The 16,567-nt window shown below is 41.9% G+C and overlaps 1 protein-coding gene, 1 long non-coding RNA gene and 1 pseudogene across 2 annotated transcripts in view; 2 read left to right on the top strand and 1 right to left on the bottom strand.

Moving 5' to 3' along the window:
* The window catches only part of Ccdc170 (coiled-coil domain containing 170), an 85,587-nt gene extending 73,904 nt beyond the window's left edge, over positions 1-11,683 (bottom strand). The window contains exon 1 of the mRNA XM_027401016.2: positions 11,551-11,683. Within this exon, the coding sequence (XP_027256817.1) occupies positions 11,551-11,568 (18 nt within the window). The 5' untranslated portion in view covers positions 11,569-11,683. The remainder of the gene's footprint in view (positions 1-11,550) is intronic.
* LOC100772897 lies at positions 2,326-5,587 on the top strand (annotated as a pseudogene).
* On the top strand, positions 10,941-12,273 carry LOC118238368. Its single transcript, XR_004768473.1, has 2 exons — positions 10,941-11,307; positions 11,564-12,273. It is a non-coding gene; the product is annotated as an uncharacterized LOC118238368 (long non-coding RNA).
* Positions 12,274-16,567: the final 4,294 nt, after the last annotated feature.

The raw sequence follows: 16,567 nt of genomic DNA, 5'->3' as shown, positions 1-16,567 counted from the left end.
GGGGGCACATTACCACCGTGAGCCCAATTCCAGGTCCTAAGCAGCGCTGGAGACTGAACACAGGGCTTCATGTATGTTAGGCAAGCACCCAGACAACTGAACCACCAACCAACCCTCTCAGCTGTGTTTTGTTCTCTCTCTCTCTCTCTCTCTCTCTCTCTCTCTCTCTCTCTCTCTCTCTCTCTCTCTCTCTCTCTCTGTGTTTGTGTGTGTCTGTCTCTCTCTGTCTCTTTCTCTGTCTGCCTTTCTGTCTGTCTGTCTGTCCCCCCCCCCCTTTCTCTCTCTTACACGAATCCTGCATTCACTTTGTACCTGGCTCTGCAAAGTATGTGACCTGTCCTGGTGAGTGAACCTTCTTTGGTCCCACCCTCTTTTCACAACCCTGCCTAGAAGCACTGATATAGCAATGCTGTGCTGGTAACCTCCTGGCTTTTTGCGACATAACCGCGGGTGGCCTTTCACCACCAGCTCCAAGTGATCCCACGAGATTTGGAAGCGGGTATTAGAATAATCCTTTTTCCAAATAAGCAAACAGTCGCAGCCACAGAAGGATAAAATAAAAGACAAGGACACACAGCTGCCAAATGGAAGACTGAAGATATCCCAGACCAAAATATTAGTTTGGTGGAGGAGCTTGCCTTAATTAGAAGAATTGAAAGTGAACCCCACACTCATATTGCTTGAAAGCCCTGGGGATACATGTGCTGTTGGAAACACACATGAAATCCTGGCTAAAGCAGCTTTTCTTACATCCCACCCAGACATTCTTGATGTAGCCATTGTTGTCTCTCAGGGTTTCTTGACCTTGACAGCCATTATTGTTTAACTTTCCTGGTTTTTTTTTGTTTGTTTGTTAGTTTGTTTGTTTTTGGGTTTTTTTTGGGGGGGGGGGGTGTTTCAAAACAGGGTAGGGAAACTCACTTTGTAGACCAGGCTGGTCTGGAACTCACAGAGATCCATGAGTGCTGGGATTAAAGGTGTGCGCTACCGCCGCCGCCACCACCAGGCCACATTCATTTTTAAATTTCCTCAGTGGATTATATGCTTTTGGAATCTCCTATTTACAGTGGGATTCATAGGAAACATATCTTCCAGTGAGTTTTTTCATCACAGTGGAATCGCTGTGGGTTTATTTAATTGTCAATGAACTGACACGATCTGAGGAACTTCACAGCAGATGAAGACATGAGGCATCTGGAAGAACTAACCTGGGAAAAGTCCCCTCTCCAATAACTCTACATCCTATTGCAGAATTCCATTTGCTAAAGTCTTTCTGGTCACTCTGGTTGACCTCAGATTTTTTTTTTTCTCATGAAAACAGGAGATCTCAGCTTTCACAGTTCTCAAGACTCAATGGAAAGGAATCTGTCTCCTTGTGAATGCAACAGACACAGAAAAGTATTACCTTTGATCTTTCTGGGTGCTAAGTCATGAAGCCAGTGATTCCTGATGCCTCCATTCCATCATAAGATTTGCCGTGGTCATGGCGTCTCCTCACAGCAATAGAAACCCTAACTAAGACAGTCCCTAACTGAGCTTCTCTTAATCCCTGCTTTGTCTGCTTGCTGTCTCGTCCCACTAGGATCCCCTATGGATCTAATGTTGTCTAGGCAGTTGGGCAGTTGAGTCCAGAGTCCTGGATTATGGAGGGGGCTACACTGTAGACCACTGTGCCTCTGGTATTATAGCAAGTATAGCAAGTTGGAGCTGGGCTTTGGAGCATTCCATTATGATGGCAGTTTTAGCAAAAGAAAGAAGTAAAATGAATAAAGCTTGCTCCCAGCTAGTCTTATCGAAAAGCTCCATAGGTGGGAGCAACCCATGGATAAATCACACACCATGGTCCATAATACCCCAGTGTACACTTGTGTTCTCCTTTACAATGACAGCAGAGACATGAGCTGCCACATGTGCCACCTTGCACAAATCATAAAACTATTTTTATGGAAGAGAGATGCTCCTAATTAGGGTTCAGGATGAGTTTGTACTGTGTTGTGCAGGAGTTCTGAAGCTGGTAAGCTTGGGAAGAGCAGTGTCATGAATGCTAAACTTCAAGAAAGCAGTGTTATGTGATATTTTGATTGCATTCTGAAAATAAGATTTGTTTTGGATCAGAAGATGGAGTTAGCCACTAGTTGACCAAAATTAACCATAGAGGTTTTGGAGGACTGGGGAAGTAGTAAGGTGGGGCTTAGAGAGGATCTCTGCCTTTTTTGGAGGAAGGAATGGAAGAGGTCAATGGTGGCTTCTCCCCCACTTCTCTGATCTTTCAGGTTCTTACCCCTGACGACTGATTTTTTTTTTTTATTGATACTAATTAGATAAATGCTTCAAGGCAGTGGGACAGCAGTGGGTTGGATAGAGGAGGACTGGGGTGGCAAAGAGGCCCAAGGAGAGGACTGCCACAGACAAGGTGAGTGGTGAGATTCAACAGAGGGTAGGGGAGTGGTGAGGACTGAGATTTGTGCAACCACCTTCATCTGAGCTCATTGAGCACATGGGACCTAATGAGACAGCAAGCAGACAAAGCAGGGAAGAAGAGAAGCTCAGTTAGGGACTGTCTTAGTTTGGGTTTCTATTGCTGTGAAGATACACCACAACCACAGTGAATCTAATAAATGAAAACATTTCACTGGGGCTGGCTTACAGTTTCAGATGTTTAGTCCACTATCATGGCAGGAAATATGGCAGCACTTGGACAGACATGGTGCTCAAGAGGTAGCTGAGAGTTCTGCCACAATAAATGTAAAAAAAAAAATTATTGGAGGATTAATTCACATATTTGCAGGATTTCTTATGATTTCTAAAAAAAAAAAAAAAGGTAAAAGGGCTGTAGTGGTGTCTGAGTAGTTAGGAGACCTTGCTGCTCTTTCAGAGGACCTAGGGTCAATTTCTGGCACTCACATGGTGACTCACAAACCCTTCTAACACCAGTTCCAGGGGATATGATGCCCTCTTCTGACCACCAAAGACACTGAACATGCATGGTATCCATACACACACTCAATCACACACACACACTCATAAATTAAATAAAATTTAAAAAATAACAAATTTTAGATAGGCCAAATATTGCTTTAAAACATAATTAACTTCTAGATGTATTTGCACTGGACTATTTTGTTATTGTTTAAAAACAGAATCCAAGCTGGGAAGATGGTTCGTCAGATAAAAGCATTTGCCATGTAAGCCCGAGGGTTGGATCTCCACTGCCCATGAGAAAGCTGGACACAGTGGCAAATGACTGTGACTTAGTACCCCTACAATAAGACGGGAGGTGGAGATAGGAGAATTCCTCAGAAGCTTGTGGACTAGTTACCCTACAGTTTACAGCATAGCAGCCAGCAGGAAAGGAGACCCTTCCTCGGACACGGTAGAACCCTCATCACACACACACACACACACACACACACACACACACACACACACACACAAATAAAAAAATAAAAAATAAAACAGTCATAAAAATTAATACCATGGGCCAAAGTTTCAAGAAATCATCTAAGATATTATACAACTCTCTGAAGTTGGTAATGTGCTTGCTTTTCAAGCTTTGAGGACTTCAGTTTGATCCCCAAAATCCAAATAAAACAAAGATGGGTATCGTGATACTCAATTGTAATCCCTCTGGGGAGGCAGAGATAGGCAGGTCCTAGGGGCTGGTCCAACCAGTGTAGCCTAATTGGTAAGTTCTAGGTCAATGAGGGAAAAAGAAGATGTTATCAGCTGTCGTCTGTCCTACATATACACAAACACAAACACATGGGCCCAACATACACCCAGAATTGTATGCAGGCTAGATTTGGCCCAAATGCCATGCTTCCAACCTGTAATCCCTGATCTACTGTGTGGAGGTGGGGGATGGTCTCTGCAAACACCATGGCCAGCAGAGTATCAATCTGAGAAGACAAGAAGGAAATTCATTTCAACAGGACTCAGGAGCCTCAGTATTCAGTATTGGCTCAAAATTTAAAGAGTCTGACCCCCAGTAGTTTAATTAAGCATATTTAAGCACAGCACAACTTGTAAAAAACATTTCCTGCTGGTAATTAACTCAATCCCATGAGTACAACACAGCTTAGGACATGACTACTCTGGGGCTGGAGAAATGGCTCAAAGGATAATGCACTGACTACTCTTCCAGAGGTCTTGAGTTCAATTCCCAGAAAACACATGGTGGCTCACAACCAGCTATAATGAGATCTGGTGCCCTCTTTGGGCCTGCAGGTATACATGCAGGCAGAATACTGTATACATAATAAATTTTTTTATTGGTTTTTCAAAACAGGGCTTCTCTGTGTAGCTTTGGAGCCTAACCTGGCACTCTCTCTGTGTAGACCAGGCCGGCCTCGAACTCACAGAGATCCACATGCCTCGGCCTCCCGAGTGCTGGGAGTAAAAGTGTGCGCCACCAATGCCTGGCAAATAATAAATCTTTTTTAAAAAGACATGCCTACTTGAAACTCTTGTAAAGTACCAGTGACATCATCCATGAAGATAGGTTCTACAGATTAACTAAGGAAACAGGCTCAAGATAAACACGATAGAGAAAAGGAACTGGGGTAGCAGATATGGCCTGACCATACAAACAGCACAAAGGTCAAAAGCTATTAATCATGTCTGATCCCACCTTTCCAGGAGGAAAACAGGTTATACATTTCTCCCTTTGAAGAGACAACCCTGTGTATTTAATATTCCTGGTTTCCTTAGTGCTTATATTCGAGCACAGGAACTACATGACTCCTGCAGTCTAGAACAAAATTTGAGATATAGATACATTTCTTTTGATTTATTTTGTTTTCATTTTGAGACAAGGTCTCACTATGTGTCCTTGGTTCACCTGGAACTCACTCTATTGACCAGGCTGCCCTCAGACTTGAAGTAATCCTCCTGCTTCATTGCAAAAATTATAGGTGTGCACCACTACACCCAGCTTTAAATTTTCATCCAGAATCAACGTAAATAGATTACGCAGTAAATCATTGCATAGGAAGTATTCAGACACAAAAATGCCCTCTAGGTTCCTGTAAGCAACCTGGGGTAACCTGTGAAGATGGTTCAATACTCTCTAGACCCAAAAAACCCTGCAAGTCAAGAGGTTCAAATCTCTGGGTTCGCTTTAAGAATACCCATGAAACTGCCCAGGCCATCAAGGGTATGCCACCAAATACCTGAAAGATGTTACTTTGAAGAAGCAATGTGTGCCATCCTGGCGGTACAATGGTGGAATCGTCAGGTGTGCCCAGGCCAAACAGTGGGGCTGGACGCAGGGTCGGTGGCCAAAATAGAGTGCTGAATTTTTGCTGCACATGCTTAAAAATGCAGAGAGTAATGCTGAGCTTAAGGGTCTTAGACGTAGATTCTCTGGTCATCGAACACATCCAGGTGAACTAAGCACCTAAAATGCATCAATGAACGTACAGAGCTCAGGGCCGGATTAATCCATACATGAGCTCCCCCTGCCACACAGAGATGATCCTCACGGAAAAGGAACAGATTGTTCCAAAGCCAGAAGAGGAGGTTGCACAGAAGAAAAAGATATCCCAGAAAAAAACTGAAGAAACAAAAACTTATGGCCTGGGAATAAATTCAGCATAAAATTTAAATATATATAGCTATAGATATTATAGGTGACAAGGGAATGACTAGCATTTGAGAAGCACTGTAGAGGGAAATAGTGGATGTCCTAGTAGTATTGAGAGAATGCCTAAGGTTGGGTGGTGGTCAAGGTTTCAAAATGAAGCCAGTGGTCTCTATTGTATGATTTTTTTCTCCTCTGTTCCAATTTTTTTGAGAAAATGGAACACATTTATCTTCAACCAAGGTCAAGGTTATGCCAGGCCGGTAAGATCAAGAGAAGAGCAGAGAACTTATTGTATTTGCAAGGCAGTGGTCATAATAATGGATGTGGAGTTGGAGTGGGATAGTAAATGAAGTGGAGGTGAAAGAAAAATGGAAGCATCAGAGAGTTAAAGAGTAATAATGAAAGTACAGGATAGACGAATGGAAAATGTGAGCAGTTCAGACCCCGGCAGTGATGGGCTATTCTAGTAGGTAATTGAGAAGACAGTGGGTGTTGAGTAGAGTAAGATGTTTGAAACCAGAGACTCTGCAGCTCTCTGTAGGGCTAGGCTGTAACCATGGAAACAGGTAACTCAGTTAAAAATGGGGGTTGGGGGGAGAAGTCATTGCTCCCAAAGCAGGTAATCAAAGAACTAAATGGCCAAGATGTTGGACAGGTCACCCAGTTGGATGTTGATGTCACCAAGACTGATGATAGAGGAAGACAGCCAGGGGCAAAAGTCCTCAATAGATATGTCACTGAGAAATCAAGACTGGTATATGGAGTTGGAAGATTTTTTTTTCCCAGACAAAAGCCTAGCTCTTTTTCTTGATGGCTAAAAATAATAGATGGTTCAATGAAGATGATGAGGAATAAAACATTCTCTTGGCTTTAACTAAGTTGGCAATCAGTAATGAACTCTTCACTGAAGTCAGATTATTGAGATCAAGATCTTTTCACATATATGAAAAAATCATTTAAAAATATGGAAAGTCCTTGGACTTATCCCTAGGCTTGGAGAGCCTCCGATCATCAGAGTGGACACATCCTTGAGCCAGGCTGTCTGGGTTCAGATTCTGGTATTGCTGTTTCCTAAGCTTATGATTCTGGACAAATTCTTTAATCTCTTTGAGCCTATTTTGCTATCTGTGATAATGACACTTAATCTGTCAGATTGATATAAAGATGATACTGCTTAACTTGTACAAAGTACCTATCATGAAGAATTTGGGACAAATTTAATAAGGACAATAGCATTATTGTCCTAGAACAGAGTAGAGAATTCTCCCAATAAGGACTGGAAAAGCAGTGTTTGCTCTTATTCTACCAGATCAACAAGTTTGGGAAATTGTAGGCTTAAATTTTTTGAACAAAATGTACAAGAATACATTTTTAAGACATCTTCTTTGCTTTGGGAAAACAAGAATTTTTAGAAAGAAGTTGAAAACACCTCATTTCTAAGATCAGTCATTAAGCTGGTCATGGAAATGCATGTATGTAACACCAGCATTTGGGAGGTGGACTCATGAAGCTAAAAGCCACCTATGGCTACATAGCAAGTCTAAGGCTAGCTCGGGCTACATGAGGCCATGCCTCAAAACAATACAGGGCCAGAAGATGGCTTAATTGTTGAAAGCATTTGCTGCTGTAGAAACATGATGACCCAAAGTTCAGTCCCCAGAACTCAGGCAAACATCTGGAAGAGGTAGCAAGTGACAACGGTCCATAATCCCAAGAGTCCTCCTGTTGGATGAGTGGCAGAGACAGAAGGACTCCCTAGAAGCTTTCTGGCCAGCTAGCCTGGAGAACCCTAAACAGCAGAAATAAGAAGCCCTTCCTAAGCAAAATGGAAAGAATGAACCCACTCCCAAGAGTCACCTTTTGACCTCTATGCACTTCCATGGCAGACTTGAGCCCATGTTCAAACATACACACACACCACGAAAAGAAAGGATTTAAATGTTTCTAATTTTTTAATTAAAAATGCAAACCTATGGGATGGAGAGATGGCTCAGTGGTTAAGAACACTGACTGCTCTTCCATAGGACCAGGGTTCAATTCCCAGCACCCACATGACAGCTTACAACTGACTGTAATTCCAGTTCCAGGGGACACCCATGACAATAATGCACATAAAATAAAAATAGGTAAAAGAGAAAAATAGGCCTTCTCTTCTTAAACCACAGCAGAGACAGGCAGAATGCCTTATAAAACTCTAGTATTAAAAAAAAAAAACCTCTATTATTTCCTGGGCCAAAGGAAAGCCTTAACCCAATTAACTATCTCATATTTAAAGGAAGTAATCAACATGGAACAAGTGGTTCCACGATAGGGACAGGAGACAGGGAAAACCATGAACCCCAATCACTAATGTCTTATCCCTTTGGCAGTATGTTTGTTTGTTTATCATCAAAAATAATGAGTAGGCATTTAGTTTTGAAAGATCAAGGCTCCCCTCAACAAGGCACCAAGCAGTAACTGCTAGAGCCAGAGGAATCTAAGAACTTCTCTCTTAACTATGCTCAGCCGTGCCTGGATCCACACCATAGATTTGTGCTGCTGTCAACCTTAAGTCAAGGAAGCTTCCTTTTACAGTGGGCAGCAGCTAATACAGGGCCTCATGGTTGACTGTTGCGTGCTCAGCTCTAAGCTGGACAGATGCGACACATCCTCACCACCTCCCAGAGGACATCTGGAAGAGGGGGCAGAAAGAATGCAAAAGCAGATGATGAGAGGAGTATTGAGAAATGCTGACATCTGAGCATGACATGGCCATTGCACTCATAAACTCCCTGCAGCTGTTGTCTGCAGCACTCCTACACTACATCAAGGCTGTCAGAATTCCAGCATGGATGGGAGAGGGGCTTACCAGGCTTTGCCCCTAGATGAGGAGCTATTAGCAGTTAGGGCTGTTAAGGAATGAAAGGGTCATTTTTCTGCAGGGTGAAGCTACTGGTAAACTGTGGGTGATCCAGTCAATAACACCACATCCATGCTCATGCAAGCAGCCTTAATTAAACTCGGTGAATCATAAAAACAACACATACATACATACATACATACATACATACATACATACATACAAGAATAGGAGGGGAGCTGGGCATTGGTGGCGCATGCCTTTAATCTCAGCACTTGGGAGGCAGAGGCAGGCAGATCTCTGTGAGTTTGAGGTCTCCAGCCTGGTCTCCAGAGCAAGTGCCAGGAGAGGCTCCAAAGCTACACAGAGAAACCCTGTCTCCAAAAACCAAAAACAAAAAACAAAACAAACAAAAAACAAACAAACAAACAAAAAAGAATAGGAGGGAAACATGTTGGGAAGAAGAGATCCAGAGGTATCTAAAATTTGCCAATATGCTTTAGATATTATTATTAATTATTATTATTTTTATTTTAATAGCATGGAGCCCTATCCATGTGAGCCCTGGTTTGGGTACATACATGGGTGAGGGCATGCCACCGCGTACCCATGAACTTGTCTTCCCTAGGATCCTGGTCCATTTGTATAATGTTTCTGGAGGTAATTTGTCTAAGAACAGGAGGTTAACAGCGGACATAGCAACCTACTTGAAGTTAGTCAAGATCGCTCTGAAACAGCAATGAAAAAATATTGATTGGCTTATTATTAATAACGTTATCATTGCAGGGTGTGGCGTGCATGTGTGGGGTCAGAGAACAACTCTCTAAAGTCCATTCTCTCCTTTCACCTTTATGTGAGTTCCCAGGATCAAACTCAGGGCACCACACTTGTGGAGGAAATCGTCTCTACCCATTGAGCCACCCTCCCAGCCAGAACCCTTCTTGCCACCACAAATTCTCAATGGATCAAAGTTAAAAGTTCCTCAAAACATGAAAAAATTGGCCAAGCCTTGGTTAAAATGGAGCTTGGTTTCTAAAGTTAAGCAGAAGCCCCAGCTATTTCTGAATCTTCAAATGTCCTTATCATTTTGGAAAATCTCATGGCTCTGAGTAAGGTTGAGAGGAGTGTGGGATATTCCTGACCCCATTTTAGACATGTTCTGGGTTGCTTTTAAAATTGTGCCAACTTCCAACAAAAAGCAATTCTTGTTTTTAAAAACCAAGAGGGAGAATTTCCATGCTCTCACACTGCTTTAGCCCCCTGCTTCTTGTGCTGATTTTAAGTTCCTGCCAAGGTTTACAGAGCAGCATTCTGAACCCTTTTGATGATTTTTCTGATTCCCATGAGACCAGATTTTATAAGCAATTGTGGGTTAGACAACCACAGGCCTATATCTCCTTTATCCCTCCCAGAAATACCCAAATAGTAAATTTGTCTAACTTTTTTTGGAAGAGATCCTTATCCTCTACTGATTCATAGGTTGATTTCAATTAAATCTATTTATAAGTTTGCATTACCAGTCATGAATTTACTTGGCCAAAAAAACTCATTAAAAGAGAAAGAGAAGGAAGCAAGGAAGATAAAGGAAGCAAGATAGAGGAAGTTTGGTAATCAGATGATGACTTTAAAAATAGATAAGCCCTTGGGGCTGGAGAGATGGCTCAGAGGTTAAGAGCACTAAATGCTCTTCCGGGGGTCCTGAGTTCAATTCCCAGCAACCACATGGTGGCTCACAACCATCCATTATGAGATCTGGTGTGCAGATATTCATGGAAGCAGAATGTTGTATACATAATAAATAAATAAAATCTTTAAAAAAATAGATAAGCCCTTGAGCCTTCCCCGGGTTTCTTGACATGGCTCTAGAAGTTTCATTCCAGTTATAAAGCACTGAGTTCAGAACACCAACTTCTTTTATTTCATTTGATAAATCAGCCTGCTCAACATGGGCTGATCAGAAAGCCGGTGAGTGAAAAAGAGAGTGGGAAGTATTTAATGCTACCCTCTCGGATTCAGATTAAGGAGAAATGGTGAGATTTCAAAAGGAAAAGGTATAATACATTTATTGTGAAGTTGCTAAATGATAAAATAAAGTGTAAGTCAAGGTAATAAAGTGATTTGAAAATATGATCAAGGAAGTTTTCTTTAAAAAAAATCAAAGACAGTTTTTGGGGGGCGGGGGTGCAGAAGAGATTTGTAAATCGAGAGCGAAACTCAAGTAAACCTAGTTTACTACCTAGTAAACCTACCTAGTTTTTGACTCAGGGAAGGGGAACTTGAAGAAATGGGAGGCAATGTTTAGAATTCTTTGAGGGACATAAGATGGACTGAGGCAAATCCGGCACAAATCAGGGTGCTTGTAAATTTTGCAAGCGCATTGGAATGTCCAGGTCAAGAGGTAAATTGGCCAATCCGGTATTTCTCAAACTTTCCAAGGTATTTTCGGAGCCTGGAAAATTGTTCCCTCTGGTGATTTCAGTTCCCAGCATAATCTCTGTATGACAATTTAGCCCTGTTGGTAAAACCACTGACTCAAAGGAGAATTTCTGCTCTTCTTGCCCATTCTGTAGCCATTTTGATTTTTATGTTACCAGTAATAGTTTGATGACAGGCTAGAAAATGACTTCCCGGGGAAGCGAATATTACTCAAAGACAGAGAGAAGTGCTCTCCTCACTTATATGCTGGAGCCTTGAGACTGCCATTTGGACCTCCCATGACCACAGATCTCTGACTCAGTCTTTATGTAGCTAAGTATTTACTCCCAGTCACAAAACACAAAAAGCAGCTTAACTTGCCCCAAGGCAAAAGCATAAATTTTCGGTTTCATTTTTCTACCACACCCATCCATAGTGTGGCCAACTGTTTTGCTGGTCACAAAACGAGGTTAGGTGTGACCTTGAAATCTGACCCTTGGGATACAGGCAAAAGTGAAGTACATGACTTGCAAGTTCAGCCGGGAGAGGTGGGGGCGGAATCCCAGACTGCAAAGCTTCCAAAGGCACTTTGTGCGGTACTACGGGTCCCTCTCCCTGGCACAGGATAGATGTGTCTCAGTACAATTTCTTGTCGCTGTGAGAAAATATCCTGAGAAGAGCAACCTGAGGGAGAGAGATTCTGATCGCTCACCATTCTGTTACAGTTCATCACGGCCAAGGATTCGAGGCCCGAGGAGTGCGCAGCAGCGAATCACAGTGCAGCAAATCACAGTGCAGGAGCGAATCACAGTGCATCTGCGAGTGCGGAGCAGCGAATCACAGTGCATCTGCGAGTGCGGAGCAGCGAATCACAGTGCATCTGCGAGTGCGGAGCAGCGAATCACAGTGCATCTGCGAGTGCGGAGCAGCGAATCCCAGTACAGCTGAGAGTGCGGAGCAGCGAATCACAGTGCAGCTGAGAGTGCGGAGCAGCGAATCACAGTGCAGCTGAGAGTGCGGAGCAGCGAATCCCAGGGCAGCTGGGAGTGATGCGCAGAAAACACAAGTGCAGCTGAAGGCAAAAACAGCATGCCTCGGCTTATCTCCCTCTCTTCTCCACTCCAACATCCCCTGCTGGCTCATAAGCACTCCAGGAACCCGAGACAAGAGTCTCCTGACTTCAGTTTCTTCAACACCACGGAACTGTTCTTGGATTGTGCTTCGTGCCACTCACAGGTATATCGGATAGGAGTGAGTTCACTTCAGATTGTTCATTACAATTGGCTATTGTTATTTGTACACCTCTATGGAAGAACATGTGTGCCACGTGCTGTTTGTCCTTGTGATTATACACTTTGCTCATGTGACTTCTTAGGCCTCAGAATGTAAACTGTTTGGTTGTTCTGAATAAAATTGACCATTGCATGAGAATTCAGTCTGCCTGGTTTATTGGCTCCATTCTCCAAGTCCCACTGCCTCTAAAGCAGTAGAGAGTCCACAAGTGGACAGTGGACAACTCTTCCTGCCTTAATTTTAACATAATCAAGATAAGCCCCCTCAAAAACACCCACAAATTCTGACACATTGACAACACTAATCATCGTATCATCTCACAGGAGTTTTCCATGAGGAAAAATGACACTAACTGGGAAAAGGGGTGTGGAATTTCTTTTATTACATATCAACTTTCAAACAAAAGGGTAAATAGGACCGTCCTGTTTGGTGCATAGCAAGTAAGCAAGCACCACAACCAAATACACACACAAGCAATTGGATACTAAAATTATAAACTGAGCTAAAAGTGAGTTTAGTGTTTATGTATAAAAGACATTAAGTCCATAAATAACTGAACGTACTTTATCTGAGAGGGCATTGTTCATTACTATTGGAATAGGACTGGAGTCCTTGCCCAAGTTCTCAACTCTGAGTCAGACCATCTTGATAATGATCAAGTTCATTTTCTAGTCACTGGGCATCAGCAGCTCAAGCCAAAATGTCTGTTTGAGAATCGAAGGAAATGGAAACATGAACTAGCTTTTCCTTCACAGACAAACGTAAAAATGTTCCTCATTTCATTTTAAATAATTTGTCGACCAAGCTGGGACTGGGTCATTACATAAGCAAAATTTTGGATTTCACCATGAAAGCAAAAACATTTTTATTAGCATCACTTTGGTTAGAAGAGTAAGCCAGCTCATCTTTGTCAAATTGCTTCCATCTGTCCCCCCAAATAATTTCCTTTTTCTTCCCCACTGGCTTCCAGCTGCTGATGGCCTGACACATGAGACACGCCTTCTCATGGTGGGAGTTACTCATGTTGGGGGTCCCTACACTGAAGATCTTAAAGAAGGCTTTCATCTCATGTGGTGTTCAGCTCACTATAAAAATCCAGGAATGGCTAACTGCAACATTACCAAAAAAAAAACAAAAAACAAAAAAAAACAAAACAGCCTCCTTCTGTCCACCATTGGTCTTCATTGGGGAACGTGTGAGGCTGTAATGTATTTGGAAGTCAGTACAGCTTACATCCAGAACCTGCCTTGCATTGCCACTGTTAGTATATTTACTTATTTAAAATAATCACATGGCACAATACAGAGAAACCCTGTCTTGAAACAAACAACAACAAAAAAAAAAAAAATCACATGGCTATAAATTATGCTAAAATGAAGTAATTTACAAAGATATAAAACAGAGTTTTGGATTCCAGCAGATTGGAGTTTAAATTTTGATTCATGGACTAACTGAATAACCTTATGTCTGTAACTTAAAAATCCTCTGTTCAGGTGGGTGGGGTCACACATAGTCATCATCCTAGGCTGAGACAGGAGGATTGTTACAAGTTTGCTGTTAGCCTAGGCTATACAATGAGTCCTAGGCCACTCTGAGCTATGGTGGCCTCAAAGCAGCAACACTCTTGCCACTGGATGTCTGTGTATGCAAATATAATAAGAATATTTGCTTCGGTATCTGTGTTAGCACATTGTGTGCCATGTCATGAGTAAGGAGTTTAATACTATGCCTGAGATGCAGAGCTTCATACAAGGTCCATACATTTCATGTGTCTGATGCATCTTCTGTGCCTCCACCCAACAAAGTCAAAAAATGAATGAAATATTCTTTTGTGAATTTTGGTTCCAGGTTCTAATGGTTCTAAATAGAAAAACCATTCCATTTGGGGTTTCTCCATACCTTCATTTGTGTGTATGTGTTCTTTTTGTGTTTTTACTGATTTATTTCATTTGTTAGATGGTGTGTCATATAGCCCAGGCTAGCTTGGAATTCTTTGTGTATCCCAGATAGCTTCCAACCCCGGATGGTCCTACCTGCCTTACCCAACTGCTGCGGTTGTAGGCACACACCCCTATTTAGGAGTCCGCTTCAAGTTTTGTTTTTTTGTGACTAGGTCTTGCTATATGGCCCATACTAATCTTGAATTAATGGCTATCCTCCTGCTTCAGCCTCCCACATAATGAGGTCACAGCAATGTACCACCTTGCCTGGCTTTTTTGGTTTAAAAAACAAAACAAAAAACCTCACACCAGGCTCAGTGGCACACACCTATAATTCCAGTGCTTGGGAGGCAGAAACAAGATTGCTGCAATCGTAAGACCATCCTGAGCTACACAGAGTTCTAGGCCACAAAAGGCTACATAGAAAGACCCTATCTCAAACAAACAAACAAACAAAAAGCTAATGACTTAAGTCTATGTGAATGCATAAAAATCTTTCATTTTCTGGGTGGTGATGGTGCACACCTTTAATCCCAGCACTCAGAAGACAGAGGCAGAAAGATCTCTGAGTTTGAGGCCAGTCTAGTCTACAGCGTGAGTTCCAAGACAGCCAGAGCTACACAGAGAAACCCTATCCTAAAAAACAAAGAGAGTCATCTATCTTAAATAATCTTTGAGAGTCAAGATAAAAAGAAAAAAACACACTACAATCTGTCCCCTCAATGCCTGAGGTGGGAGGGGCTAAGGATGTGGATCAATGGCGCAGTATGTGCTTTGTATGAGCAAAAAAGACCCTGGAGTCTAGCCCTAGCACCAAATAGATAAATAAACAAGAATTAAAACAAACCAAGCTGTTCTTTTCAACAACTTTATGAAAGGGAAGAAAGAGATTGTGGAGAGAAATGGGGGGTTTTTTAGCTGGTATTTGGACTCCTCCAATTGTTTAAGAATGGACCTACAGATTTGACTGAGACTCAGTGAGGAATCAGCACTGAGGGACAGCTGGAGTAACTGTCATCTAACGTGACAGGACTGCTAATGCTGAGGTCTGCAAACTCTACATCTTAATTATAGAATACTAAAAGTATAGGCGACCCTCCCCACACACACACTTTCTAAACCATCACTCTTGAATGCTCCCCATTGACCCCCTTGAACACCAATGTAGGAGTCCCCACATTAGTGGTGCACCGAGCCCAATTTCTGGCTTTTTCAAGGCAGGGTTTCTCTGTGTAGCCCTGGTCATTCTATAGACCAGGTTGGCCTCAAACTCAGAGATCTGCCTGCCTCTGCCTCCCAAGTGCTGGCACTAAAGGAGTGTGCCATCACCACCCGGCTCAATTTTTTTGTCTTTTTAAATGAAGATAGCTCAGAAAGTTATCCCTTTAAGTCCACTCAATTGTGTGTGTGTGTGTGTGTGTGTGTGTGTTTTAATCACTTGATATACTCACAATTAATACATTAGGGGAAGTTTACAGTAATCTTTTCTTTTAATTTGCTATGTGTAACACTCAAGCAAAGGCTGACTGAATGAGAAGCTATCTCATTTTCATAGAAAGGTTTTCCTACAATGTGACTTTTTTTTTTGCCCCATTAACAAATTCTCACCTGTTTTCCTCTTCCTGAATGTTAGTTTCCATTCTGCCTAATGACAATGATTGTAGTATGTTATTGCAAGAAACCTATGCAGGAATTAAACCCCCAAAATGGATGAGGACATGCATGTCTCCACAAAAAATGGAACTGTTCTTCAAATATTATAGCATAAAGCAGGTCACAGGTATACCAACACAATCCTACAGGACAAGCAGTTGTTGAAAGATCTAATAGAACGCTTAAGGAGATGCTCCATAGGCAAGCTGGTAAGTCAAAACCCCCCAAATATAGGTTACATAATGCTTTATTGACACTAAACTTTCTTAATGCCAATGACAAAGGACAAACAGCTGTGGAAAGACACTGGACTACAAAAAAAACTACTAAACTAAATCAACCAGTGTACTTCAAAGATGTACTGACCTCGGTATGGAAGTTTAGACATGTGTTATGTTGGGGTAGGGGTTTTGCATTTGTTTCCACAGGAGAAGAAAACCTTTAGATGCCATAAAAATTGATCAAGATTCGAGTTAAAAAAGACAACCCTCTTGACAAGGACAACTAACAGGTATTTACTGAGGTATATCTCATAAACTAAATAAAAGCCTCCCAAAGGAAAGGGAAGTGCTTTGTTTTTATCTTCACAGAAAAACTCATCTCCAGAAGTCCAAGAACACTACATGAGTAGATACTTAAGAAAGTAGCTATTAACCATCAAACAAAAGGAATATGCCATACGGTAAACTTTACAGCTGTATCTCAAATAACTCTATTTCTCTTCATTTCCTAGTCCCTATTCAAGTAAATCAACACTAGATTTAGAGTTGGATTTGGCTTTCCTCCCCTAAAATCCAAGCATGTTGTTTAACTAAACTTTAGAATTTCTATATCATATCAAGA

Source organism: Cricetulus griseus, chromosome 2, assembly GCF_003668045.3.
Source record: "Cricetulus griseus strain 17A/GY chromosome 2, alternate assembly CriGri-PICRH-1.0, whole genome shotgun sequence".
Taxonomy (NCBI): Eukaryota; Metazoa; Chordata; class Mammalia; order Rodentia; family Cricetidae; genus Cricetulus; species Cricetulus griseus.
Note: the sequence above shows the minus strand (reverse complement) of the source record. Positions and strands in the feature narration are given on the sequence as shown.